Source organism: Delphinus delphis, chromosome 16 (assembly GCF_949987515.2).
Source record: "Delphinus delphis chromosome 16, mDelDel1.2, whole genome shotgun sequence".
Classification (NCBI taxonomy): domain Eukaryota; kingdom Metazoa; phylum Chordata; class Mammalia; order Artiodactyla; family Delphinidae; genus Delphinus; species Delphinus delphis.
Genome location: NC_082698.1, coordinates 2,958,831 through 2,986,343, shown reverse-complemented (window position 1 = coordinate 2,986,343; position 27,513 = coordinate 2,958,831). Strand labels below are relative to the sequence as shown.

Here is a 27,513-nt window from a genome sequence, read left to right as displayed (position 1 = left end):
CTTGTACCTGGTGACTTTGCTAAATTCACCTATTAGTTCAAAGTTGGTTTTGTTGTTGGTTTGTTTTTTGTTTGTTTGTTTTGATAGATTCCTCGGTATTTTCCCATAAACAAATCATGTTGTCTGTGAATAGGGACAGTTTTATTTCTTTCTTTCCAAAATGTATGACTTTTATTTCCTTCTCTTGCCTTAGTGTAATGGCTAGAACTTCTGCGATGACACTAATTAGGATTGGACATCCTTGCTTTCGTCTCAGTCTTGAGAGGAAAAGCATTCATCTTTTCACAGTTAAGTCTGATATTAACTGTATGGCTTTTTTGTCTAATATCTTTATCAGGTTATTCCTAATGGCTGAGAGCTTTTATCTTGATGTTGAAATTTGTTAAATTTTTTTCCTACCACAATTGATATTGTTATGTATTTTTCTTCATTAGGCTGTTAATATGGTGGATCATATTAGTTCATTTTTAATTGACTTCATTTTTTAGAACAGTTTTAGATTTACAAAAAAAATTGAGAAGTTAGTACAGAGAGTTCCCTGATACCCCACACTCATTTTGCCCTATAATTGACATATTAGTGTGATACACTTGTTACAATCAACAAACCAGTACTGATATCTTTCTAACTAAAGTTCATATCTTATTCAGATTTTCTTAGGTTTTACCTAATGTCCTTCTTCTGTTCCAGGAACCAGTTTAGGATACCATGATAGATTTGGTCATTATATCTCCTTAGACTCCTCTTAGCTTTGACATTTTCTCAGATTTTCCTTGTTTTAGATGACCTTGACAGTTTTCAGGAGTACTTGTCAGGAATTTTGTAAAGTGTCACTATATTCGAATTTATATGATGCTTTTCTCATCATAGACTGGGGCCGTGGCGTTGTGGTAGACCACAGAGGTAAAATGCCATTTTCATGCAGTCGTATCAGGGTACATACTGTCATAATGATTTAACACTGTTGAGGTTGGCCTTGCTCGGTACCAATATGAAGATAAACGTTAGTTCATACTCATGTCTACACAGAGTTCTAATCCATTATTACATGGATCCTTCTGGCCGCCTCTTGCTTATCTGTGAGAAACTGGCTCCAGCCTTCTGCCGTCCATTTAGCTAGTTGTTTGAGCCCAGTATACCGTATAGCAGTATCAGGACTTTTATCCTGTACTTCCATGGGAAACAACTGTATCAACCAGAGTACAGTGCCCAGTGCAGTTCCTTTTGTCTTAGTCTTATGGACTCCACTCATTTCCAGAGTTCCTTAGGTCACCATGTTTCCTCCCACACACCTCAGTGGGCTTGTTCATACGTTTGTCATACAGTTAGATTCTCTTGTCACCTCCTGCATTCTTTCCTGGGGTCCTCCAGTCTCCTAAGTATATCGCTGTTGTTAATTTGCATACATTGAATGTATGTCTCTATTGTTATTCCTTTTACAAAAGGTCATAGAGTTGGGATCTTACAGCATGTAGCCTTTCCAGAATTTTTTTTTTCACTTGGCAATATACATTTAAGATTCCTCCATGTCTTTTTGTGACTTGATAGTTCACTCTTTACATGACTGAATAATATTCCATTGTATGGGTGTTCCATAGTTCATTTACCTATTAAAGGACATCTTGGTTTCCAGTTTTTGGCAATAGGTGAGTGAAGCTGCTGTAAACATTCACGTGTGGGTTTTTGTGTGGACATAAGTTTTCCAATCAGTTGAGTAAATATCTAGGAGTGCGGTTGCTGGTGCATGTGGTAAGCCTCAGTTTAGCTTTCTAAGAAACGACCAACTTTCTTCCAAAGTCGCTGTTCCACTTTGCATTTTCATCAGCAATGAATGAATATCCCTCATCCTCACCAGCAGTCAGTACTATTGAGGGTTTTCCTTGTTTGTTTGTTTGTTTTGTTTTTAGCCATCCTGATAGGTGTGTAATTGTATCCCATTGTTACAACGTATAACTCCCTAATGACAAATGATGTTAAGCAGCTTATCATATGCTTATTTGTCATCTCTTTTGGTGAGGAGGTGTCTGTTAAGCTCTTATCCGTTTTCTAATTGAGTTATTTTCTTATTGTTGAGTTTTTTAAGGATTCTTTGTGTATTTTGGATACAAGTCCTTTATCAGATGCGTGTTTTGCAAAATTTTCTTTCAGCCTATGGCTTTTCTTTAAGGTGTCTTAACAGCATCTTTCAAAGAGCAGAAATTCATTTTGATAAAGTTCAACTTACCCATTTTTTTCTTTCATGCTTTATCCAAATCATGCTTTATCCAAAAACTCTTCCCTAAACGCAAGGTCACCTACATTTTTCTCTAGGTGACCATCTTCTAGGTGTTTTATAGTTTTGCCTTTTAGATTTACGTCTATGATCCGTTTTGAGTTTGTTTTTGTAGAAGATGCATATGGTCTGTGTCTAGATTCATATTTTGCATGTGGCTGGCCAGTTGTTCCAGCACCATTTGTTGGAAAGACTAGCCTTTTTCCATTGAATTGCCTTTGCTCCTCTATTTATGTGGGTTGTTTTATGCTGTTCCGTTGATCTAGGTGTTTTTTCAGCAGTACATCCTATCTTGATTACTGTAGCTTTATAATAGATTAATTTTTCAAATATTGAATCAGCCCTCCATTCCTGGGACAGACTCCACTGAATTTTGATGTCTTGTTCTTGATGTATTTCTCGATTTGATTTGCAAACACTTCGTTGAGGATTTTTGCATGTATGTCCATGAGAGATGCTGATCTGTGCTTTTCTGGTTACTGTCTTTTTTGATTTTAATATTGGAGTAATTCTAGCCTCATAAAATGCCTTGAGAAGTGTTGTTCCCTTCTCTTCTATTATTCTGAAAAAGATAATGCTGAATTGATGTGTCATTTAAATGTTTGATAGAATTTTCTGGTGAAATTATCTGGCCCTATGATTTCAGAAGATTTTAAACTATGAATTCAAGTTCTTTGATAGTTACAGGACTATTTCCAGTTATCTGTTTCATCCTGGATGAGTTTTGGTAGTTTGTAGTTTTAGATAAATTTGTCTAATTCATCTGTGATATTGAATATTGGGCCTAGAGTTATTTGTAGGAAAAATTTTTTGTCAATTTAATGTCTGTGAGGTCAGTAGTAACATCCCCTCTTTTGTTCCTCATGTTGATAATTTGTTGGGTTTTTTTCATCAGTCTTACTAAAGATTTATCAATTTATTTTTCTTTTTAAAGAACCCAGTTTTGGCTTCATGTATTTTACTCTATCGTTTTTTGTTTTTGATTTCACTAGTTTCTGCTATTACCTTTATTCTTTCCTTCCTTCTCCTTTTGGTTTATTTTGCTTTTCTCTTTCTGGTTTCTTAAGGTGGAAGCTTATTATTAATTTTATGTGTTATGTTATTACTGATCTGAGACCTTCTTTCTAAAATATGCATTTAATACTACAGATGTCCCTCTAAAATAGTAGCTGTGGCCCATAAATTGTGATGTGCTGCATTTTCAGTTTCATTCAGTTCAGTTTTGTTTTCATTTCCTTAAGACTTCTTCTGTGACCCACAGATTATTTAGAAATGGCTTACTTACTCTCCAGATGTTTGGAGATTTTCCTTTTGTCTTTTTCCATTATGATCAGAGAACATCACTCGTCTGATTTCAGTTGTTTAAACGCTGTTAACATTTGTTTCATAACCCAGAATCTGCTTCATCTTGATTGGTGTTCCATGTGCATTTGTAAAGGGTATCTATTCTGCTGTTACTGGCTATTCTATAAATGTCCGTTAAAACAAGTTGGTTCACAGTGTTTTTTATTTCTGCATCCTTGATGTTCTGTCAACTATTTCTATGAATTATGAGGGAGAAGTAGTGAAGTCTTCAAGTAAAATTGTGGATTTGTCTAATTATCCTTTCAGTTTTGCCATTTTTTTGCTTCCTGCATTTGAGCCCTGTCATTAGGTACATAAGCATTTAGGGTTGGGATGTCAAACATTTATTTCATTTTATTTGCTATCTTATTATTTATTACATTTTATTATCACATATTATTATTCATTTTCTATCTTTTCCCTCGGTTTTTCATTTTTCTTTCCCCTTTCTTTCCTTCGTATGGAATATTTTAACATTCTTTTATATCGTGTGTTTTTTAACTATATTATCTCTCATAGTTTTTCTAGTGGTTGCTGTAGGGATTATGATACGTACTTAACTGTCACAGTCTAATTGGAATCAATATTTCTCCACCTTAAAGTAGAATATAGAAGCCTTACCACCATGTAGGTCCTTTAACTCCCTGCTTTATGTTATAGTGTCTTGTTTTACCTCTGTGTACATTGAAAATCTTATCTGTTGATGTCATGGTTTTGCTTTCAGTCATTAAACATATTTTAAAGAACTCAACAGAAGAACAGTCTTTGGTATTTAGCCAAATAGTTACCATTTGTTTTGTTCTGCTTTTGTTCCTAATGTTCCACACTTCCCTCTGGTATTATTTTGCTTCTTACTGAAGAACTTCCTTTAGCATTTCAGGTCTGCTGGCAACACCTTAACTTTTGTTTTGTTTAATCTGAAAACATCTTTATTTTAACTTCACTCCAGAAAGATTTTTTTCAAAACTGGATGTAGAATTCTAAGTTGACAGTTCTTGTGTTTCAGCACATTAAAATTGCCATTTTGCGTTCTTCTACCTCTGTGGCTACTATAAGAATTCTGTAGTCATTCAAACATTGTTCTCCTATAAACAATGCAACATTTTTCTTTGTTTTCAAGCTTTCTTTCTTTGTCTTTAGATTTCAGCAGCTTCATCATGGTGTGTCTGGGAGGGGATTTCTTCGGGTGTGTCCTGTTTGCACTTTGCTGAGCTTCTTAAATCTATGGTTGTGTATCTTTTGCCAAATTTGGAAAATGTTTAGCTATTATTTCTTTCTTCTACACCACACTTTTCTCTGTCTCCTTCCGGAACTCCAGTAACACGCATGTTAGACCTTTTGGCTTTTCCAACATGTCCCCGAGGCTGGTTTTGGTTTTTGTTGTTTGCTTTTGACATTTTTTCCTGTTTCTCTGGTTGATCATTTCTGCTGACTTATCCTCAGTCTCAGTGGCTCTTCCTCTGGCATCCGCATTCTGCTAAGAAGCCCCATGCAGTGCAGTTTTTTCGTTTTGTATGTTGAATTTTTCAGTACTGAATTCTCCATCTGATTCTTCTTTGTAACTTCTATTTTTTTTTAAAAAAACTCTCTGTATTTTCATTTGTTTCGTGGGTATTTTCCCTTTTCACAGCATTTTTATTACAGAGCCTTTGAAGTGGTTGTCAGGTGATGTTTATCAAGTCATCACACCTTAAGTATCTTACAGTTTTATTTGTTAATCATACCTCAGAAAGCTTGAGGGAGGGGGCGGTTGTCAGGTGATTCTAACTCCTGTGTCAGCTTTGGCCTTTACGTTTGTTGACTGTCTTTCCCAGGCAAGTTCAGGTTTTCCTGATTCTTCATATGCTACGTAATCTGGGGGTGTAACCTGATCATTTTGAATATGATATTCTGAGACTCTGGGTCTCGTGTAAATCTTACAGTAATGTTGATATTTTTGTTTCTGAGACACTCGACCTGGTTGGATACAGCCCATGAGTCCTGACCAGGCTTCTGCAGGTTGTGGTTTCAGTATCCGTTCCTTTGTAGCCCCCGCAATCCCGTTCAGGTCTGCCCTCCAGGACCCCAGCAGTGGTCTAACCCTTACCTCAGTTCTCGGAGTCTTGGGTTTAGTGGCAGATCCACACATGCCCAGCTCAGGGGCGAATCCAGGAATCTATAAACAACTTGCTGGTGTGCTTTCCCAAAGGCCTCTTTCTCTGCACTCTCCCTGGTCCTTCCCAGTTCTTGGGGGCTCTCCGTGCTACCACACACTCCTGCGACTGCGCTTCCATCTAGGGCCGAGCAGTGAGAATACAAAGAAGGGGAAAGCAGTGGGTCCACCCACCTTTGGGGACCATAGCTCTTCCGGTCAGAAAGGATGTTTCTCCTCAGGGCCTTCAGCACCTGCGGGCCCCCACCACTGCAGGATTGCTTGGGGGCGGCGGTACAGGAGTTCAGAGGCAATAGCACAGAGGGGGGCTCCTCCATGCTCTGAGCATCAGGGGTCCTTCTCCCTCCTCAGGGTGATGAGAGCCCTGGGCTCTGTCTGCAGCAGCAGCAGCAGCACCGCCGGGGTCGAGGCTGCAGTCCGTCCTGGCTGGGGGTCATTGAGGGGAAAAGAGGTAAACTGGCGCGTCGTTGCGGGGTTTCTTCACATTCCTCTTCCCGAACCTTTACTTTCCACGGCCCTCAAATAGCTGCTCTGTGCCTTGTGCCCAGGTTTTATAAAGGCATTCAGCAGAGATAGGCAGGGAGATGACGCTGACTCTGTTCCCCCTGGACCAGAACCCCTGTTTCCTTCCACTTTCATGTTCTCCCTCCCAGGCTCATTCCTGGAAAGGTCGTGTGGCCGCTTTGACGCTGAGGCGGCATCAGGTCAGTTTAGCTCGTTTACACTTGAAGAGCACGTAGTGTCAGAACTCGCCTCTGGAGTCACCTGGTCAGAAACCTGGCTCCCTCCCAGATTATCTTGAGCTCCCGTGTGCCAGCCTGGGTGCCCCCTCTGTGCCGGAGGCCAGAGAAGGCAAGTCCTGGGAGGGAGAACCCTTGGAAAGTTGGAAACCTGTCAAATGGCCGTGACCCACGCGTGGACACCGGGTTTGACGCTATGGCGGGGCATCCTACAGGTGTGCAGTATCATCAGCGACCTGGCTCGCGATGTGCAATCCAGGAAGTGAGTTTAGAAAACGGTTTTTGCCAGGTTTAGGTGGTTGTGGTGGGTGTGTTTAAGTAGCCACCCAAGCGCAAATGGAGATGGCCGTGTCCTTAAGGTAAGGGGGATCTAAGGAGCAGTCTTCCAGCAGTGCCTACCTTGACCTCACCCGGACCCCAGAACAGGCAGGAGATGGGGAAGGAGAGGAACACCCAGAATGTGGCCTCCGGAGGCTGCAGCTGCTCTCCGCAGAGGACCTTACGGGAGAGAAAAGGATGGTGTTTCAGTGGTTGCCCCTTAGGGCACCTGAAATGATGGTCCGGCCACTAAAGACTGATGTGGTCACCTCAAGAGAATGTATTCTACACATGGATCGTGGTCATCTTTATGAGCAGTTTTGCTACATTGTAGAATGGTACCAACAACCGGGAGTGTTGCCCCTCCCCGTTCGGAGGGGTGGGGCTCAGGTCTGATTTTGCACAGGTCCAGGGCGAAGGCGCTGGCTCTGAGCACCGCTTAGACTAATAAATGCATTTGCTCCCTACAAGGTGGAATTGAGTTTCCAGGTACATTTATACAGTGATGTGCTTGATCGACAAATACTGCATTTCTCGAGCTGTTCGTCCCAGTACCATCGCCTGGTACATACAAGGTGAGAAACGGTTTCCCGTGGAAAACTTGACAGTGAAGCTGAAAGTGTTTGATAATCTCTGCGCTCATGTACGGGCGTCCAGTTGTTTTCCTTTACGGTGTTTTTCCCCTTGGAAGGAGGGGCGCTCTGTGACTCGGCAGGAGTCCGTCAGCGCCTGGCGCTCAGGTGGCGGCCGGGGAGCTGCGCCGCGGCTTCTCGGAACTGTTCTGTCTCTCCAGCTTCTGTCTGCACACACCTCTCACCGTATGCCTGCAGGTTTAGTAAGTTCCAGACTGTCCTCCTAGAAGACCTAGGCAGCATCCTCTCCCTGGGCCAAAACATGGAAAGCAAAAACCAGCAACGCTGGGCTGTGGGAAGAAGGCAGGAGACTGGCCTCTGCTTCTTGCTGTGTCGACTTGTGCTGCTTTTATCGTTTCTTTTCCGAGACAGCTATCCCTGAAACCTTTTTCTCCAAGTGATCACCAAGCTGCCTTGCTTTTCTTTTTTTCTTCCTTTTTTTTTTTTAAGTTAGGCACAACAACGGGCGACAGTGATAATGATGAACAGTTTGATTTCAAAACCCTTTCTAAAGAAATCACAGTAAACAGAGTCTGTTTGCCTAAGGAAACGCTCTCAGCAATCAGCTAGTCACACAACCGCCTGTGCTAATGAACCCAGAGCTGTTAACGTGGTTTCTTCAGTTAAATTGATTCATGAATTTTGAAGAGAACATTATCTAATGAATTTTCTTTGAATAGAAAGCAATTAAAAGGACAAATCAGTCTGATTAACCCCAAAGTCACCCTCCTGCCACAAACGGTGTAGAGTTTGAAATTATATCATAAAAAACTAGAGCACATTTGCTATCTTTTTGCCCTCTGCTAATCCATGTAAATTAATGAACAACAAAGTCAATTTCTTCGCTGACCCTTTTCTGGTATCACCTGGATTATGCTGATGTTTAATTTGCTTAATGTTATAATAAAGTCTAAACAGATTTTTCTTTCCCAGTGAAGTGATTATCATTCCCTTCAGTGAAGAAGTGATTTTTATTATTTAACACGCATGTAAGGGTGTGTTTCCTTTAAGAACCAAATCGCACTTGGCCAGCTTGGCACCGAGTGTAATTAGTGCTATTAGGGACACACTCAGGGACTGCGCCCCTGCCCGTGGAATCCTTCCCTTTGTTGCTGCGTCGGGCGCTCCCGCCCCCCCTCTGGGGGCCACAGCTCCGTGTCCAGTTCTCCGGCTCCGTGCGTCCCCTTCGGAAAGACAATAGGTGTCGGTTCAGACCCGCCTCCTTCACATGCCAGGCTTCTCCCCAGCGCACTCCACGCCCGCGAAACAGCTCTAAACCTGGAGCAGAGGGAGGGAATGTTGTCCTGCGTTTTCCTTTTCATTCCTGCAGCGGGGTGAAGAGCGAATGCAATTTGATGTGGTTTAGTCAATTCAGATGGGAATGAAGTTGTTTTATCTTTGCAGCCCTGCTCATTACAGATGCCTGTAGCCAAGGTCACCACCAGCCCCTGTGTACCGTGGTGTTTGGCATTCTAAGCCTGCCCGCCGTCGGATGTGGACAGCTAGTATAATATCAGAGCCCAGCCCGTGGCTTCCTTTTCCTTCTGTGTCCCAGCCGAAGTTGGAAATTAACCAGCGGAACAAAAGGTTTCGAAGTTGGTGTGCAAGCAGGGCCTTCTGTGCTCACGGAGCGCACTGCCTGCTAATTTATACACGCCCGGGTGCCGGGAGAGCGTGTCTCGGGCCTGCCTGGCGCTCGGGGAAGATGGGAGGAAATCGCAGATCTGTGAGGCACGGTTGGGGACACCTGCAGAGGGGCCGGCCCGCTCCGTGCCCTGCGTCGCACGCCTCTTCCTCCGTGTCGGGTGACACGGTGACAGGGCCGTGCGGAGCTGTTTTCATCGAGAATAACACCTCTGTGTATGTTGATGCGCCCTCACCCTCTCTTTCAGGACTGGCAGCCGTTTGTATCCGAGCTGTCGGAGCCGTTGGCCCAAATCGTGTCACTCTGCTCTCTCCCTTCAGATTCGTTCACCAGACAGGCGCTGTGGAAGCTGCTGAAGGCTGTGAAATTCGGAGAGACGATTTCTTACCAGCAATTAGCGGCCCTGGCGGGCAACCCCAAAGCAGCGCGGGCCGTGGGAGAGGCGATGAGAAGCAATCCTGTGAGTTTGCGTCCACGTGGCGTCAGCATGGCCGTGGTCAGTGGGGGGCCTGGGCACTGCGCTCAGGGGGTCACAGTGTCCTCTGACTGAAGCGGTTTTCAGGGGCAGCCCGGGCTGCAGTGGGCGGGGAGGACAGGAAGCCTTTGTGGTGGGGACCTCTGGAAGAGGCATGGGTGGCACTGGTGGGGTGAATGTGGTAAAGACGCTTTCCCACGCACCACCGAGACCCTCCCCGCCCCACGATGCGTGTCAGAACCACGGGAGCTGCTCGTCACAGGGAGCCCGGGGCGGCGAAGCCTGGAGAAGTGGCGAGCAGACAGCCATTCGTTCACTGGACAGCTGGGCACGCTGGGTGCCTAGGGTGTGCCCGACGCTCTTCCAGGTGCCGGGAGTGCAGCAGGAAACAAAACAGACCCACGCACGAGAGCTTATGTTCTAGAAAAATACACGTGCTGCGGTGTTTTCAAACCCATCCCCGTCGCCTGGGGGCTTTGCTCCGTCAGGAGGTCCAGGCCATGGCCCTTGGGACCTGGGATGACTCATCGCCTTCGGGCGTGTCCCCAAGCTCCTTCACGTCTTTGTCCCCCCTGTGAGTCTGCAGTCAGGCTGGGCTGAGAGCAGGACTCACGGACCACGCAAGGCCATCTCCCCAGGGGATAGGGTCAGGCCTCAGTGTGGGGTGGCCGCAGGCCTGTCGTTCCCAGGAGTGCAGAGGTCACCTCTGCTCCCCGTCACGCCACACGTGGGCCAAGCGCTGTCCAGTCTCAGGGAGGAAGTCCGCGTGGAGAGGCCGTGACGTGGGCCTGGCCAGGGCCACACACGCCTGTGGAGCCTGCAGGTGGGCAGGAAGGGCACCCCTGTCCACACAACAGCTCGGCCCTCTGGGAGACCCCACACAGTTGCATGGGGCCCTGGAATATTCCCGATCTTATTAGTCTCCAGTGCCCGCCAGGGCCTGCTATCACATTGGGAATGGTTTCTCCCTAAAGCTGTAGGAAAGTCTCTCATATGGTAGAAGAATGCCATCCTATCAGGAAAAGCAAAGAGAGTCATCACATCATGGGATGGGAAGTTACTAAATCAGAGAGGCCCCACTTTTTAAAAACTTGCTGTGGCCCTGCTGTGTTTTCAGAACCACTTCCACCCCCGCTCGCAGGGCAGAGGCTGGCGTTCTGCACACTGCATTCGGCAGCTCTCGCCACTCGGCTCGCGGCTGCCCGAGGGCAGAGCTGGTGTCTCGAGGAGACGGCAGCTTCTTGGCCTTTCTCCCAAAACGGCACTGTTACTCTCAAGCAGCAGCTCCTGTAGGTCTGTAGTGGGGGCGCTGCTTTAATGTACATCTGATCCGGAGAAGAGTTTTCTTCCATATTAAAATATCTCAGATCGTCAGGAACAATATGTGATACGATGACACAGCCCCCCACTTCCCGTGTCCCTGGTCTCCACGATGGAGGCCGGTGGATCTGGTTAGCATGTCGTTTTGCACCTGTTGTGCCGTAGTGGCGGCGGCCCAGCTACATCGTTCGCGTACGCCTCCTCTGTGCGCTACGGGTCGCGTTTCCGCGCTGAGCGTGGGGTGACGGTGAATCAAGTTTCTAGGTGTAGTTACTCACGTCTCCCAGTGAAGCTTACGTCACACCTTCCCTCTGGGAGGCCACCGTCTTCTCCCAGGTCCACTCAGTTTGGGGCAGTTTGACTTTGCTCTGGATAGAGAGACCACCCAGAGCGTGCTGTGGTGTCCACTCAGGGCCTCGAGGGAGAACTCTGGGGACTAACTTCTTTGCACCCTCCTGCTTCACGGCGTCACCGTGCTGTATAGAAATTCTCCCTCTGTCCCCCATCTCCATCCCTGTTTCAGGCCGCGCTCCTGTTCACACCCCACGCGGAGACGTGGTCCTTCTGCCCTCCCTCCCGGCCTCCCTGCCTCCCGCCCTGAGGTTGGCCTCGCGTCCTGGCACCGCCCGCCCCATCAGCAGGCGCGGCTCCCATCCTTGCCGTGAAACAGCTCTGCTAACTGACACACACAGATGAGCAGCTCCTCACCTGCCCCCTGTGACGCCCGCGGTTTCTCACTCTCTGCAGTGGCGAGGCCTTGGCTGTCCGCCGATGGCGCTTGTGGCGATGTTCAGAAACATTTATTGTCCTGCAACCAGCGGGACTCTCTCCTCTTGCTATTAATCTCTATGACTGTCACTGCTCAACTGTGTCCTCAGCCACTGAAATTTATAAAAGAGGATCTCACAGGGCTTAAAACTCTACCGTCCATGAAGTCCTAGTCTCGACATCCCCATCGCGTGCCCACGCCGAGGGTGGCCGTGACGACACACTGGGGCGGGAGGATTCTGCCCGTACCACGTCCCCGCTTCTCAGCTCCGTCCCGTGCCAAGGGTGACAGGAGGTGGTGAGCCCACTGTGGCCTTTCCCTGGGCGTCCCTCTGTAGTTGGGCGCTGCCTGTGACTCATGCAGGGACCTCAACTTGATGAGAGGCTGCAGAGGACCCGACAGAGGCCTCCAGGTGTGGCTCAGAGGCACCGGGGGTGCCCCGGCAAGGAGATGCCTGCTGCGTGGTGCAGCACGGGCAGCTCGGCGGGCATCAGCCGTCCTCAGAGGGGTCCCACAAAGTTGGTAAAAGAGAACCTCCTCAGAACGGGCCGAGAGATCTCAGTGGTGACCCAGGGACCTGAGGGAGGAAGGGGCCTAGTCAGGGACCGGCTGGCGTGTCCCGCTTCTCAGTGCTGATGGCAGGGGCCCGGCCACAGCACCACACACGTGGGCTCCAGCACAGATAGCACATCGTAGAGGCTTACCTGCTGAAAACGTCTTGTGTTCCGGCCGGGAAGAATGGTTGTGCGTTTCAGGAGGAGAGCGGCAGGTGGATGTGGAATATTCCAGAGCACTGTGAGGCCCACTGCGTGCTGAGTCCTTAGGCGGCTGGCGGTAAAAGGACACGTGCTGGCTCCCGCGACGGCACGTGCTCTCGGCCTGGGCTGCTCTCCCCATGCCAGGCTGAGGGGCGGTTTTTGCGGTGGTGGGGGAGTTTCGTCCCGTTCCAGGCCCTTGGCTTTTCCGTGGTTTTCCGTGAAGGAATTAACAGCCCAGGTGAAATGGTTTCGCAGCCTTCCAGAAGAGCCTCTCCCAGGCCCAGCCTGGGGGACGGGCCGTCTCCCGGTGGGGCGGGTTGAAGAGGCCTCACACCCTCCCCGGTAAAGCACCCTTCCACTCATCCTCAGACAGAATTTGCTAAACGCAGTTCAAAGGCAATCGATACTTGCACAGAGAGTTTCTCCACCTTCTTCTAAACAAACGCATTCCTGAGGAGTTAGTTTATTCACAGATTGCCATGAGCGTTAATGACCCCCTGAGTCTTGTCCTGCCCGTCACCCAGATGGCTGTTGATAAAGATTTAGCATCATGTTCTAAGTGTCAGGGCTGTCAGTGGGGCTGAACCATTTGACCAGAAGAAAAAACGCACAGGGAGCTATTGATTACAGCTTCTCGGTGTCACTTGTTCACCAGGATTTAGGTATTGATGAGGCCGCAAGTGAAAACAAGCTCTTTCCCTTGTGGGCTGCTACCCACAAGAACAAAGGCGAAGCTGGAGAAAATATTCAGCCGGCACCGGAATCAGAGGGATTCCATTATTGATCGAAAGGCCCCTTCGTGTTATTTTTGTTGGAGACAAATCTATGGGTTTGGAAGTTTTATAGCATTTGAGAAAGGGTCTGTGTAAGTGATGGAGTCGCGCACTGGATGAATTAGATTTCACAGCGTGAAGATTTCAATGCAGCTGTGATATTATGAGCTTCGTGGTGCTTGATAAAAATTGCATTTCGTGTAGCACAGGCTTTAAAGGAGAGGGCATAGAGGGTGCAGATCCTTTGAAATGTCCTGAGGGCCCCAGTGAATTTTAGCAGGTGTCGTCATCTTGATAGTCTGAAACTTGCCACCAGAATTAGCACAAGCAGAAGCAGTGTTCCCGTTTCCGGAGGGGAAGATAGTGCGTGTTTGGTAAGACACCAGTTCTCCATCAAAGATGAAGACTGGTCATAGCTATCTTTATAATTGCTGTTCCAGGCCAGCAGTCCTGTTATCTGCGTCCTGCATAGAAAGGGAGAAAGGTCCACGTTACACACGTTGTTACAATTTCATAGCTTGTTGGGTGAGAGGGAAGAAAATCAAAGCTCACTTGTGAAATCTGCTGTTCGGTAGGAAAACTGAATTGGTGCCTAAATGTTTGTAAGACTAAATTGAATTAAATGTCTGTCTCTTTATCAGTCAAAAACTTGAATTGTATATTACCTAATCATGTCCTCCCAGCAATTATTAATGTACTAGTGTATTTGATAAAAACCCTCAGTCAGAGCAAACAATCTGTTCTTAAAGTTTCCCGCTGCTCCCTCCAGGCAGATGGGAGCTGGGTGCTGCGGGCAGGACTCAGCGGGACTCGGCAGCGTGTCTGCTTCTTGCTCAGTTAAACTGCACTGGAGAGGAAGTCTGAGCTCACCCTCCCCGTGCGGGGTCAGAACCCCACAGACGATGCGAGTTACCATGGCAACTCTAACTTCTGGTCCAAGGCGGGACTAGTCTGTGATGTGCGGGAAGTCAGATTCCCACCTCCCAAGCCAACTTACTTAGGTGCCAGCGCCCCCAGGCCCCGCCTCGGCGGTCCCCTGGGGGCAGTGTACAGAGTGTGGGGCTGGAATCCCCTCTCGGCCCCTAAGCAGCTTGTCAACTTGGGCCAGAGGCTTAACGTGTCCCGAAGTTGAGAGTGCCTGGTCTGGGCTCGTTGGAGGATACGATGTCACGATGTGCACATCAGGCATGCTCTCCCCAGAGCATCATTACTGAGCAACGTGTCTAGGACAGGGACTGGGGATCCAGCCATCCTCCTGGGACAGGTGCAGCCCCACAGAGGGGCACTTCCTGGCAGGCGTGTGTGTGTGTCTGGTGCCCAGCAGGTGACACCCTGCTCCACCCACAGCGAAGGGCCTCCGGTAAAGGCAGAAGTAGGAACGACTGCCCGAGGGAGCAGGGGGTGCCCAGAAACCATGAGAGGAGGTTCCCCCCACGGGTGGGGTCTTTCAGGGTCTGCGCCCAGCTCCCCACCCCGGCGACACTCCAGAGTGGGCCCCGGTTCCTGTACCTGTGCCCGCTGCTATGACCTTCCTTGTGGAGCGGCCACCGTGATGTTCCCACAGGGATGAGAGCTCTCGCCCCAGCATGCCCTGGGCCTGCAGTGGCCGCCCACCAGTGCCCCTTCCTCCCGCCAGGATGGAGCTACCTAGGATGAAGCCTTTCTTCCCCAGGGACTCCAGAGCAGACCCTTCCCTTAGCAGAAGTCTGAACTCTGCCAAGGCCTGGGGAGTCCCTCCAGAGAGCAGCTCTTCTCAAGCTCTGAGTAACTGCTTGTCCGGATCCTTACACAGAACAACCATTGGTCTCCCAGAGCCCTGTGCAGTGGGAACACGGGGTACAACTCCTTGTGTTTGGTGGCCCCCGGCATGTGGCCATCCCTGGCACACTGGGTGTGCTCTAAGCTGTGTCCACTGGCTGCCCAGGAAGACATCTCCCATCCACTGTGGTTTTCAGGGGCCGTAATTACATCCCTTTCTTTCCTCCCGTCTTCTGAGCCAACTGAGACATGAGTAAAGGATGTTAGCTTTATTAGGATAAAAGCTTGACTGGAGAGGTGGCGTGGCCATAGCCGTGGCAGGCTTTGCAGGAGGTCCCGCCAGAATTAGACGCCCCCGCCCCGTCCCGTCACTGGTCCCTGCAGGGGCGGGCGCTGACCATGTCTTGGGAGAGAAAAGGGCACCCCATGCCGTGGGGCAGGCAGTCCCCCTGCAGGACTCCGCAAGGTGCTGAGCTGAGCATTCTCATCCATTCTTCCAAGGGTGGCTGCTCAGTGAGTCGTCCTCCCCTCAGGGGGTTTGCGGGGGAGAGACCAGGCCCGGAGCATCCCTCCAGTGAGGTCCTCCACGCGGAAACCGAAGGCAAGGGCAGTGGCCACTGCAGCCCCTCCACCCGTGGCTGTCAGAGCTCCGTGCAGACCGCGGCGCTGCCGTTCCAGGAACAGACCCCAAGCAGGGCTCCCGTGCGCGTCCTTGGGACTCCTGCTGAGGAGGCCCCGCCAGAGAGGACAGGGGCTCCCCTCCCTGGTGGGGTTGGCAGCGCCAGTACGAGGTTAGGGGGAACTAGGCCTGTGAGTGGCTGCAGGAGTAGCGACTGCGGGCCCTGGGGTCCAGTCCAGTCTGGTGCGTGTGGTATCAGACTCCTGCGGGTCTGTGTGGTGTCAGCTCTGGGCCAGGAAAAGAAGGTGCCGGGCGCTGGGGGAGGCCCTGTCCTTGGGGCATCGGCGCCCGGTCCACACCCTGCCTGCCTGTCCAGCCTCCCGGGACCCAGGCCCTCACTCTCCGAGGCTGGGCCAGCCTTGCCCCTCCCCTGGGACTGGTGCGGCTGCATTTTGGGCCGCGGGTGAGCTTCACTGGGTGCACAGAGCCCAGCCTGGGCCCGTGTTTCCTGGTGCATCTCAGGGACACTCGGCCCCTGGGCAGCTGTCACTGCCCTTGGTCTCAGCAGTGGGGCCCTTCTGATAGTCGGCGGTTCTCTGTGGGCTGTGTTTGGACCTGTTTTCACTGTAAAGTGGCGTTGCTTTTAGTGGAATCACTCTGTTGATTTAAGCAGGTACCTGGCTACTCCGCTTGTCTCCAGGTGTGAAAGGCCAGGAGCAGCTTTGTCTTCCCATTAGGGCTTCTTTTGGGGGGTGGGGCGGGGGGAACCCTGTGGGACGAATGAGGGTGAGCATGGGCCGAGGGTCCTTGCTGGTGTCAGTGGAAGAGCTGGCTGCCCCATCCCAGCAGGTGGGGTACTGGTAGCAGCAGTGGTGGTGGCAGCTTTTCAGGTGGGAACAGATGGAACTGGAGCTTCTCAGACTTGCCATGTCCAGAGACTAAGGAGGAATGCAGGTCCCCCCCAGTGCACGGGTGTAGTGTAAAGCCGGGGTCGGCAAACCTTTTCTATAAAGGGCCGTTCAATCAATATTTTAGGCTTTGCAAAAGCAGCCGCAGGTACGGAGTACCAAGTGGGCATGGCTGTGTTCCCATAAAACCTTATTTACAAAAGCAGGCGTGGACTGCATGGGGACGGCCACACGTTCCAGCCTCTGGGCTGAAGGGGCCTGTGTGAGTACAGCATCCCCCGAAGTTTCTTCTTAACGTCTTGGAAGTGTTGGAGAATTTTACGTGGTACCTAAACCTGGAAATGTCATTTTAAATTCTGCCTCCGTTTTAAATCCCTTATCAAGTGAAATTAAGCGTTCTCCTCCCCAGTCGTAGCATAAAGGGGTTCTCTAGAAGATGCCCCACATTCGCCTCAGGCGTTGGGCCCCTTCCCAGCCCGCGCAGGATGCTCAGAGGCCAAGGGGTGAGCAGTGCTGAGACAGAGCCTGCAGGTGGCCAAGCCCTGCGAGTTGGGCCCTGGGTCCGTCGCGGTCAGGGGCCTTGCCCTGGATCCCGAAAGGCCACGCTGGCCCGGAGCCCCGCCTGACGGAGGCTGCCTCGCTGTTTTCCAGATGCCCATCCTCATCCCGTGCCATAGAGTGATCTGCAGCAGCGGAGCCCTGGGCAGCTACTCTGGAGGCGTGGCCGTGAAAGAGTGGCTTCTGGCCCACGAAGGCGGCCCGGCGGGGAAACCGGCATGTGGAGGGGGCTCCCGTCCAGCGAGAGCCTGGCACGGGGCCCTGGGTGGCACCACCAGCTCCCAGCCTGCTGGCCAGGATTGAGTGTTTGTAGTAACAGCTCGCTGGGAGCACGGCGGGCGGCGGCACTGCCACGTTAAAGGGGCTGGAGCCGTAGGGGTGCCGCGTGTCTGCTCTTTCTTTTCCACATTTTACGACAAAGTGAGTTCAGAGACTGGCCGCCGTGCGTCTAACCCGTTTCCTTCTCTCACACTGTCACTCTTCCATTTCTAATACTGTTAAGTCAGGGCTGAGACAGTGGGGGGCTGGCAAACATGAGGGCGACTGCCCCGGAAGGAGGGGGCATCCGGCGCCCACCGGGAACCGCTGGCTGCCTCGGGCACCACACCTGTGCCTGGAGCCAGCCAAGGCCCCCAGGGCCCTGGACCCCCATGCAGGCCCGGCCCAGGCTGCAGCCGTGTCTGCCCCCTGCGTGCTCCCCGCCTGCCCTCTCCTCTTGGCGGTTGAAGCTGCCGGGATGATGCTGCTGGAGGAGAGGGGACGGGCCCTGGAAACAGGCGCTTACTGACATTCTCCAGCCTTATTTTTCCAACTGCCAGAAAGCGAATGCAGGATGCATCCACTGGGGGTCATGTCAGTGGAAAGAAAATAACCGCTTGCCGGAAAGATTTGGGAAAACAAACAGCTCTTGGCGCATGGGCGTGGTTGAAATGGCATCTCTCTGAGGAATGGAGTCTATCCCAGCCTTTCTCTGGACAGAAGGTGACGAGGGATGCCGACCTCTCCTTCCTGACACCTGACGTCGAGCCTGGAAGTCCAGGGTCACACACGAAGGCGGGTCAGCTCTTGTCACCGACGGCAGAGAGGAGCGTCTCCAGCATCTGCCGGGCACATGGTCTGATACTTCAGCACCGTGTTGTTGCTTCAGCGTTATAATTGACTTATCCAAAAAGCGTAAGGGAAACTTGTAGCTCTGTTTGTGGGTAAATAATATGTTGTATGGAGAAAATAAACCATGCCCAAGTGTCCAGTAGAATGCCGTGTCTTTGTCAAGGGTGCCTGCGACAGTGTAAAACAGCAGCAGGGAAGCTTGAGCCGTTTGTGTTTGTCACCAGAAACCTGGGTAAAAATACAGCCCTGCACGGGTACAGTTTGGGTGTACTGTGTATCTCATGGTACCTTAATATCAACAAAAGAGCAGGTACCTAACACAAACTAGGCTTTTCTCACCAGTTTACAATTTATTGCATCCCTTTCTTAGGTCAGCCAAGTTAATTCTGGATTTTTTCCCTCAAAAGTAAAATATGACCATTTCCGCATTATCTTCTGACTTTGATCCTTCTCAGGACTTCTTTACGGCAGAGTCGTGCTCCTGCAGGGAGCTGCACAGATGTCTGATCTTCGGATGGAACCCTGAGTCTCCCCGCTGCGACCGTCCATTCTCACGGGGGCCCTCGGCTCGGCGAGCTGTGAGAATTGTGTGTCTCCACGTGTGAGCAGAGGGCCTATTTCTCTGTCCCGATGTGTTGGGAGGACGAGTGGGGGACCTGGGGTGCCCTTCGCACTTGGGGGCTGTGAAGGTGGTTGGCTGCGTCCCAAATTGTGTAAGGAAAATGCTTTGCTCCAGTGACTGACAGTCCCAGGACCCCTCCTCTGCCCGGAACGGAAGCGCAGGCTGCGATGCCCGGCCTGCAGCACCCGGCCTGGGGAGCTGGGTGCGGGGCTGTCTGTGCGCTTCCAGTAGAGGGCGCCACCGTGGTGCCCTGGGCGGCGCTGGGGAGCCCTGGCCCCACTTCTGCTCAGTGACGGGTTTGAAAGTGGGGTAGGGTAGAACTCCGATCCAGATGCCCTGCGGCAGTCCCCGGGGCACGTGCCGTCCGGGCTGCCAGCAGGCGGGCAGGCCTCTCTGCGGTGCGGTCAGCCCTGAGGACACATCGCAGGCCCCATACCCTCTGCACGCGGGCCGGGCCTCGGCCTGGAGAGTAGGCGTCCCTTAGGGGGACGGGGGACTCCCGCTGTGATCTCCAGATCCTCAGGCAGCCTCCGAGCGAGGGTCCCGGGCTGTGCAGCCTGCAAGGGCCCGGCCCGCCGGCGAAGCTGCCCGAGGGGACCCTGCAGCTCCGTGGCCTGGCGCCACCGGTTTGGGCTGCGCCCTTGGGGCCACACAAACTCTGCTCTTTTTCCTGCTTCCCGGGGCCTCCTCAGCCATCAGAACACGCTTGAGAGACGCCCCAGGCTCCCACTGGCAGAGCCGTCCCTGAGTGCCGGCCACGAACCATTCCAGGGGCAGCGGGCTCCGAGAGGCCGCCTGGAGCCGCAGCCGCTGGAGGGGCAGCAGGTTTGTGAAAATGCAGAGGACAGGAAAGGCCCAGGGAAACACGAAAATATTTTCCCCGTGAAGAGAGATGTTGAAGCAAGGAGGCCGAGTCCTTTGGCTGCGGCCCCAGGTCCCCTCACAGGCGGGTTTCCCTCCATCCAGTGCCGGGCCTCGACCCGCCAGCACCAGACCCGCGGGACAGCCGCTCAGCCAGCGCGTGCTGTGTTCGCCGTTCCCGGACACCCGGGTCGTGAAAGATTCAGAAATAATACTTGTTTCTGCGGAAGCACACGTGTAATGAAATAGCTGCCCTTGACCACACGGGAGGTGGGGCTGCGAAGGGTCGTCGTGTTCCTCTCCTGGTGCTTTTCCCACGACGGGCAGGAGGGTCACGTAGACCCACTCGCTCGCCGCGTCCGAGGCTGCAGAGGGGGGGACGCGACGGCAGAGCCTGACTCCCTGGCGCCCGAAGACGAGGGGCTGGTGCTGCCGAGGGGCAGGGGAGGTGCGGGGAGGAGTCGGAGCCGCTCGGGCAGCCAGGCCTCTGGGGAAGGGGGCGGGTCCGCCGTGGAGGAAGTTGGTCGGGGTTTTTAACTCGAGTCCGCGCGCAGCCGACACAGATAGCAGCTGGCCGGTGCGGCGTGGTCACTGCCTAGCAGCACTGTCGTCTCCAGCTCGAGTCTCTTCGGGTGCCCGTTCCCGCCCAGGGCCTCACGTTTTCCACCCCGCATTCTTCCTTAGGCAGCACCTCTGCTCTGAGCAGCCAGGCATGTCCAGGGAGGGAGTCACTGTTCCTTAACCTGTTGTGAACAGCAGTGTCATCCCAGACCAAACTTCCTCTGAAGCGTCAGCGTGGGAGAGAACCGAGCAGGCGGGTGGCTTAAGAGCTCTGGGAAGCAGTGGCGTGGTCGGGTGGAGCCCTTGGGTTTAGGCGCTGCTCAGAAGAGCCCAGGGGGCAGGGAGCCCCGCTTGGCGTGTTTGTCCTGGCGCAGCCCAGGCAGGGCGCGCAGGGCGCGCAGGCCCCGCTGGCCACGTCCTCCGCACCCGCAGACTCACCCGGGCTGCTGGTGCAGCTGCAGCTATGCCACAGGCAGCAGTGCCAGCTCGAGCCTCGGCCACCATGGGAACAGGCAGGACGTCACAGCCGAGTCGGCGAGGACTGTCCACTTCACCTCAGAGCTTGCCCAGGACCTTAGTGCTGTTTTGATTTCAAGCTGCAATGGTAACAAGTTATCTTACCGTGGGGCGCACAGAAGGATCCAGAGTCTGTTTTCTTTTACTCAGAAGAGTTTCCCAGAAGACCGGTCGGGAAGCTAAGCCTTTCCCTGTGGCCTCTGAGCTGGGACGCGCTTGGGCCTCCAGGTGCCTTGTCTGCTGGTAGGTTTTCTTGCTGCCATCCTGGCGGGGGGTCCTGGGGACGGGCACTTGGACGCCCTTGGTGAGGATTGAACTGTGTTTGGCCTTTCCCGGCCCAAACGGGGTTTTTCTTTCTTCTTCACAGGCATTTGATTGAAGTTTCTTTAGGGAGCTGAAGTTCACATCAATTTTACCTGTTATCAGTTTGAAAGACCCTGAGATTTAAATGGAACTCTGCCAAGCAACCCCTGTCTGTCTGTCTGAAGGAAACAGGGTGACAGTTGAAAGCCAGGCCTGGAGCCTGGAGAAACTGCAGGACCCAAGTCTCTAAGTGACTGAGGGCAGCCGTCCAGGGTCCTCGGACGCTGTGGCTCCAGATGCGGACAGATGGACGGCGTCTGGCCTCCGTCACCCAGGTCGCCTCCGGTAGGATCTGTGCTGGGCGGGCGGGAGTGGACGAGGACACGAGGACGGCGCCTTGATGGATGAAAGGGCGTCGTTAACAGGCCTTTAACGTTTCCCATTCATGTTTTTTTCACTGAAAAAAGCCACAAGAAAAATATTCCATGTGGACAGCAGTTAAGATTGATCCCGAAAACATGGCGTCAATGCTGCTGGCGCCCGCAGGGACCTTCCCACCTAGCAGCTTGCTCGCAGCTGCCACTTTGGGATGGGGGGGCGGTGCTCGGACTCTCAAGTGGCCACAGGATACAGGACGGACTCTCCCAGTGGTCGTCAGGGACTCCGATGCGGTGGGATGCTGAAGGAGGGGGCAGGAGCTGCCACCCCAGGCTCCGCGCTGGCTCCAGGGAGCTCTCCAAGTGGCTATGCCGGGCGTGTGTGTGTGTGTGTGTGTGTGTGTGTGTGTGTGTGTGTGTGTGTGTGTGTGTGTGTGTGTGTGTGTGTGTGTGTTTGTGTGTGTGTGCGCGCGCATGCGCGCGCACGTGTGCCTGTGTCTCGATGCCAGTCCCGGGGCGACGGAGGGGGTGTAGCCAGGGGTGGAGCAGGGGGGCTGGGAGCGTCACCTCTTCTTTCCTTGTTTCTCGGGTTGGGCCATCCCCCTGGCACACACAGCACCGCACGCACGCACACACCAGGGTCTTTCTTAAGTCTTCTCGTCACATGTCACTCTTGTTTGGTTCCCAAACACAAGCAATATGTGTGCTTCCAGACTGGTTTGTTGACTTAAATTAAGAAAACCCCAGCTGGAGATGATATCAGTGTCCAAACATTAAGCAACATGTGATATTGTGCAAAAAGTATTGCTTTTGCGTGTTCTGATCGCCATGACAACAGGGCAGAGCGGAGGCACATGTGAGACTTCTGGCAGGAAGCACAGGCGCAGGTGCGCGGCCGAGCGGTGGGCCCAGCAGGCAGGTCTGGCCCCGGGGCTGTGGGCGCGTTCTGCTGCACAGGGGCAGCCTCAGCCACCCCGGGCCTCTGAGGGGCCTGTGGGGGGGGGGGGGCGGGTCTGGCCCCAGCTGGAGGAGCAGAAAGCTGAGCCTCAGATCCAGCTGAACTTGGGCTTGTCCCCCCAGCTCCTGTGAGCAGAGTGGGTGCGAGCACGTGGCCCATCACCCCGAGCTCAGGGGCCCCTCACAGGCGAGTGTGGACCCCTGGAGGCCTGGGAGGAGGGGAACGTGACACGGCCTGGCCTGACGGCCAAGGGGGCCAGCGCAGCAGGTGTTTGAAGGCCCAGAAGCCAACAGAGCCTCGGAAGAAGTGGTGGCGGTCAGGACGCGGGGGCAGGGCGGCCACAGTTCCATTGAGGAAGGTCGGGCTTGATGCGGTTGGGAGGCGCCTGACCCCGCTTGCTTCTGTGACAGGGAAGCTCTGCACGTGGCAGGGGGTGCTGGCCTCGTCTGCAGCCTCTGACGGGAACCTTTAATCTGCTGCTCTTCGGAGTGGTGGCCGAGGGCCCCTCGCTGCCTGTCTGCCACCCAGAGTGACCACGTGCCGGCCCCGCGGCCCCCGGGCAGCGAGGAGGAGCTGCTGCGAGGCCAGCAGTGCAGCGGCCGGCCAGGAGACAGCAGCTTGGGCACGAGGGAGCATTCAGTTCCAGAACGTGTACTTTTGTTGGGATAAACTCTACGTAACCTGCGACAAAAGCAGTACGAAGCGATTTTAAATCTCTGGGGCCCTGAGAAAAACCAGGTGCTGTGTGTGTCTGACAGCCCTGAAGCCCTGCCCTTCCTCTCTCCCCAGGAAGGAAGGAGAGGTGCAGCACAGTCCTCGCCCACCTGCCTCCACAGCGACGGGGACTGGCGTCGTCCCTGTGCTGCCGGACCCCCAGCCGGGCCGTGGGAGGCGCACTTCCTTCCTGCCGGTGATCTGGGAGAAGCACAGCCTCCTGCCACCCCCCAGGGAGCCCTGGGAGTGTGTGCACCATCGCTTACTCCCGGGCCGGTTGTGTCCTCCAGCTGTGTCCCAAACACACACCTCTGGCCTCCACGTGACTTCAGCCACAAGCCTGAGGACAGCAGGTCACACAGCGGTTCTGGCGTCCAGTCTGAGCTGAGAGCCCAGCCCTGCTCACCTGCTGAGGGGTTTCCACACCGTCTCCAGGCCGAGTGCCTCGTGCCAAGCTAAGAACCACATTTATTTAAAAACTGCCTTTTCTTTGAGATGCAGAATGACACGTCTACGTATCACAACCCCAAGCGGCACGTAGCTGTCGGTACTTTTCCCTGCAGACGTCTGACGTCAGTGCCAGGAAGCAATGTGACAGGCATTCTGCAGTTTCAGGCCAGTTGGTCTCATGTCGATGAACATATTTTCACAAGGAAAGCGTGGAAGTTCGTCGCGTGTTAGGCCTGAGCCTGCCAGGGTGCTGCCGACCCGTTTATCGCCAGTGACGGCCTCCTCTTCTCGTCCCCAGCCCCCTCCTCGCCCCCTTCTCCCCTCTGTCGTCCCCCTACCCCCAAGGGTTTCTCGCAGACCCCACTCCCGACACAGGTGTCTGCGGACTCTCCAGCCGGTGTCTGTCGTGCTGGTTCTGAACTCTCAGGCTGCTGCGGCCTCTGGGCTCCGTGCTGGGAGGACGGTGCCAGGCTGGAGCGTTCTCTCCTCAGTGCCTCTCGAGCTGGCCCCTCTGTGCTGCTGTGCGGAAGGCAGGCGGCAGTAATGCCTGCGGGTGAGGAGCTGGGATCGGAGCCCAGTTTGTCCACTTCAGTGGCTGCGTTGTCCTGCGTGCGCCACGTGACCGCTCCACAGCTTGGTTTCTGTAGCGGATTGAATGGGGGCCCCAAAGAGAGATGTCCACGGGCAGACCCCTGGGACCTGTGCATCTGGCCTCATTTGGGAAAAAGATCTCTGCAAATGTGGCTCTGTGAAGAATCTCAAGGTGAGATCATCCCAGATTATCTGTGTGGCCCTCAATCCAATGGCTGCCTCCGTCTCAGAGCGAGGGGGAGGAAACCCAAGGGGGAGGGAGGCCCTGTGAAGAGGGAGGTGGAGACTGGGATGATGGGCCCCAAGCCAAGGTTGCCAGGAGCCGCCAGGAGCGGCTCCAGGGTCCAGAAGGGGTCTCCCCCTAGAGCCTCTGGGGAAGCGCAGCCCTGCCGACCCCTGGGTCTTGGACTCCTGGCCTCTGGAGCAACAAGTTTCCGTTGCTTGCAACAAGTTCCCGGTCACTGGTACTTTGGTGCGGAGGCCCCAGGACACTGACACGACTTCCTTATCCGTGTAGAGGGGTGTGTGGCACGTCGTCATGCTGTCAGGTTGCAGTGAGTTAGCCCGCTGCTGGGAGCGTCCTGCCTGCTCGGCGGGTGGCGGTGGTGGAAGCCCCCGCAGGCTAGCTGCGGGAGCCCTGGGGATGTGTGTGATCTCAGCACCCTTATCTGCCTCGCCTGTGGACACTCGTCCACCTTGCGTGGGCTTCCTGAGCGTTTAATGCATCAGAGTCTCACCCTTGTTCCCTTCACTTGCCTCTTGACTGTCATTTACCGTGAAGCCCGGGGGCAGCTCTGACATGGGTCGCCAAGGCCGTCCCTGAAGTGAGAGAGACTTGGTGTTGCCTCTCTTCTGGCTTGTTGACAACGGAGGTTGTGGGTTGTTGCGAACGCCAGGATGGGTGTGCAAAGTCACAGCAGACCTGCACCCGGGGTGTTGCAGGTCCAAGCAGTGACCCCTGAGAGGCTGCCCTGTGCAGGTGACACTCAGAACGTCTGGCAAGACTCTGACCGTGGCCACAGCACTGCTTATGAACAGTAAGCCGTGACAAAAATGACTCACAAAGGCCACGCTCCCCGCTGGCCGGGCTGGCTCTGCGGGTCAGGGACGGCGTGCCAAGCTCAGCTCAGCCAGCGGGACGCGTCTTTGCTCAGGAGCCACCAGGTACGTTTGTAGCACCAGGGATGCCAGCGTGGTGTCCTGAATCCGCCATAAACGGGGCGATGCAGGGCTGGTGCAGAACAGACCGAGTGGATCCATGGACCCAAATGGCAGGTCTGGAGTAGAGGAGGGTACGGGTGACGTCAGCCATCCTGTGAAGAGATGTCCGCCTGGCTGATGGTCCCAGAACTGCAGGTTTAAGTGTGAGACAACACTTTATTATAAGCTGGGTGAAATAATAAAAAATGTGTAATTCTCTGCCTACAGCGTTGTGCAAAGGACGGGAGCTCGCTCTCTCTCTCTCTCCCTCCCTCTCTCCCTCCCTCTCTCCCTCCCTCCCTGCCTCCCTCCCTCCCTCCCCCTCCTCTCTCTCTGCCGGAGGAGCAGGCCATTTTGTTGTAGGGCAGTTAGGTAATGTTAAAACGTGAAATTCCCCCAAACAATTCCACTTTTAGGAACTTACTCTGGGGAGAGATTTCCACGCGTATACAAGGCTACAGTTACAGGGATACTTGTCATACCATTATTTGTGACGGCAACAAGTAGGAAACTACATAAATGTCCCAAGGACACGCGTTGACTAAGTCATGATCCATCTGTACAATGTCAGGCAGTCCTACCACTAAAAATGGTAACATGAGTCTGTGTTTATTGACATCAAAAAGAGGGCCTTGACTCACTGCTGAGTGATAAAGGCATGTTGTTCTATGAAACAGTTTTTTTTAGTTGGGCTTAAGAGTGTAAGACTGGGAGAGAATCCATCAGAGTATTTTCGTGGAGATACCTTGGTGGAAAGAGTTGGGGAGAATTGCTGTGTGTGTGTGTCTGTGTTGCTTTCCAGTGTTGTTGAACTTTTATAGAATGTATGTATGTATTATATAATCAGAAAACTGTGATCCATGATTCTGTCTTAAAGATATATATTTACACATAAACACACATATGTATACATAATATATCATTTTTTTTTAAAGACCATCTGTGGAGCGGAGTACAACAATGATTATCTCAGCCCGAGGAAATCGTGAGTAGTTGGATCTCCTTTTCTGTGCTCATCTGTAGATCCTAAATGTTTCCAGTAGAAATGGGTTGTGTTTGTACTTAGGAAAGCACATCTCTTTCCTCTATGAAGAAGGCTCCCTGGCAGATGTAGTGAGAAGACAACGCTGGCAAGTGCAGTCTGGTCTCAGGAGTGGTGTGGCTCAGGAGACAGCCCCACCGTCCGTTTACCAGAGGTCCCCTCTCCACTTGCAGAGCAGTGAGGCCATGGGGGCAGTGTGCACACTCCCTAACCAGGCCGTGTGGCACCAGTGTACGTACAAGATCGGCTCGGGGTGTGTCTCAGAGTACAGAGTCATGGAAGGAGGTGTGGGTGAACTAGAAAATCAAGAGGGGCTTCCTGGAGGAGGTGGCGCTCGAGCGGCACTGTTAGCTCTGGACAGGACATAGAGGGCATTTCAAGTGGAAGGAGCAGCCAGATGCCTTAGAGCAGAGGTGAGCACAGGTGGCTTTGGCCCCTGCGATAGGAAACCAGGGACCAGCAGGAAAGTGGCCGTTGTCGGGCAGGGGGAGGACAGACACCCCTGCCGCAGCCCCAGGCACGAGGGGTCCGTTCTTGGTGGGTTTGGCGTGATCACCAGTCAGGAAAGCAGTGCGCGGCAGTCATCAGCCCTGTGCTGAAAGGGGACACCTCGGACTCCAGCACCGCCGGCTGCATGGGGCAGGAGCCCCTCCAGGTCTGCGCAGCCCCGCGCCCTCTGGGGGCTCTCCCTCCACCTGCCCGGGGGCGGCGTGCCCCTCTGAACCGCTCCTTGGCCCACTGAGTGTCGCGCGGCACCTCTGACGTGGGGAGCTGTCACGGGACAGGACGGGCTTTCCGGCAGGAGAGAGACCAGGAGGAGGGCGGGCCCGGGAGAGGACTGCGTGGGCCGGGCTGGGGGGGCCTTCTGTCCTCGGGGTCGGGACCCGTGAGAACACAGTCCACCTGGCAGAGCAGGCCTGAGCCGCGCGACGCCCGCCCTCTTGTCTCGGCGTCCCTGTGTTTTACATAATGTCACTGTGTCTTGTTAGAGAGACTACTAATCCTTAGAGCTAACGGTACTAACTAATTAGTGTAAAACACTTTGAAAATATAAGGAATTCAGATGAGGAGTATAATTGGCCAGTCCTCCTGGTACTGACACTTCCACTGTGTCTCTGATGGAGCTGTGGCCTGACTTCATCCAGGAGATGTGGTTGTCCAGGCAGG

At 53.1% G+C, this 27,513-nt stretch overlaps 1 protein-coding gene across 7 annotated transcripts in view; it reads left to right on the top strand.

Moving 5' to 3' along the window:
• Positions 1-27,513, top strand: part of MGMT (O-6-methylguanine-DNA methyltransferase) — a 344,140-nt gene that overhangs the window by 266,261 nt on the left and 50,366 nt on the right. For 4 of the 7 annotated variants that reach the window (XR_011246747.1, XR_011246748.1, XR_011246749.1 and 1 more), the window contains exon 4: positions 9,424-9,563. Coding sequence is in view for 4 of the 7 variants with exons in the window: in XM_069541493.1 (XP_069397594.1) it covers positions 9,424-9,563 (140 nt within the window). In the remaining 3 variants the exon portion in view is untranslated. Of the gene's footprint in view, positions 1-9,423; positions 9,564-17,134; positions 19,809-27,513 lie in introns of those variants that run through there. The other 3 variants (XM_060033835.1, XM_060033837.1, XM_060033836.1) reach the window with 2 other exon arrangements.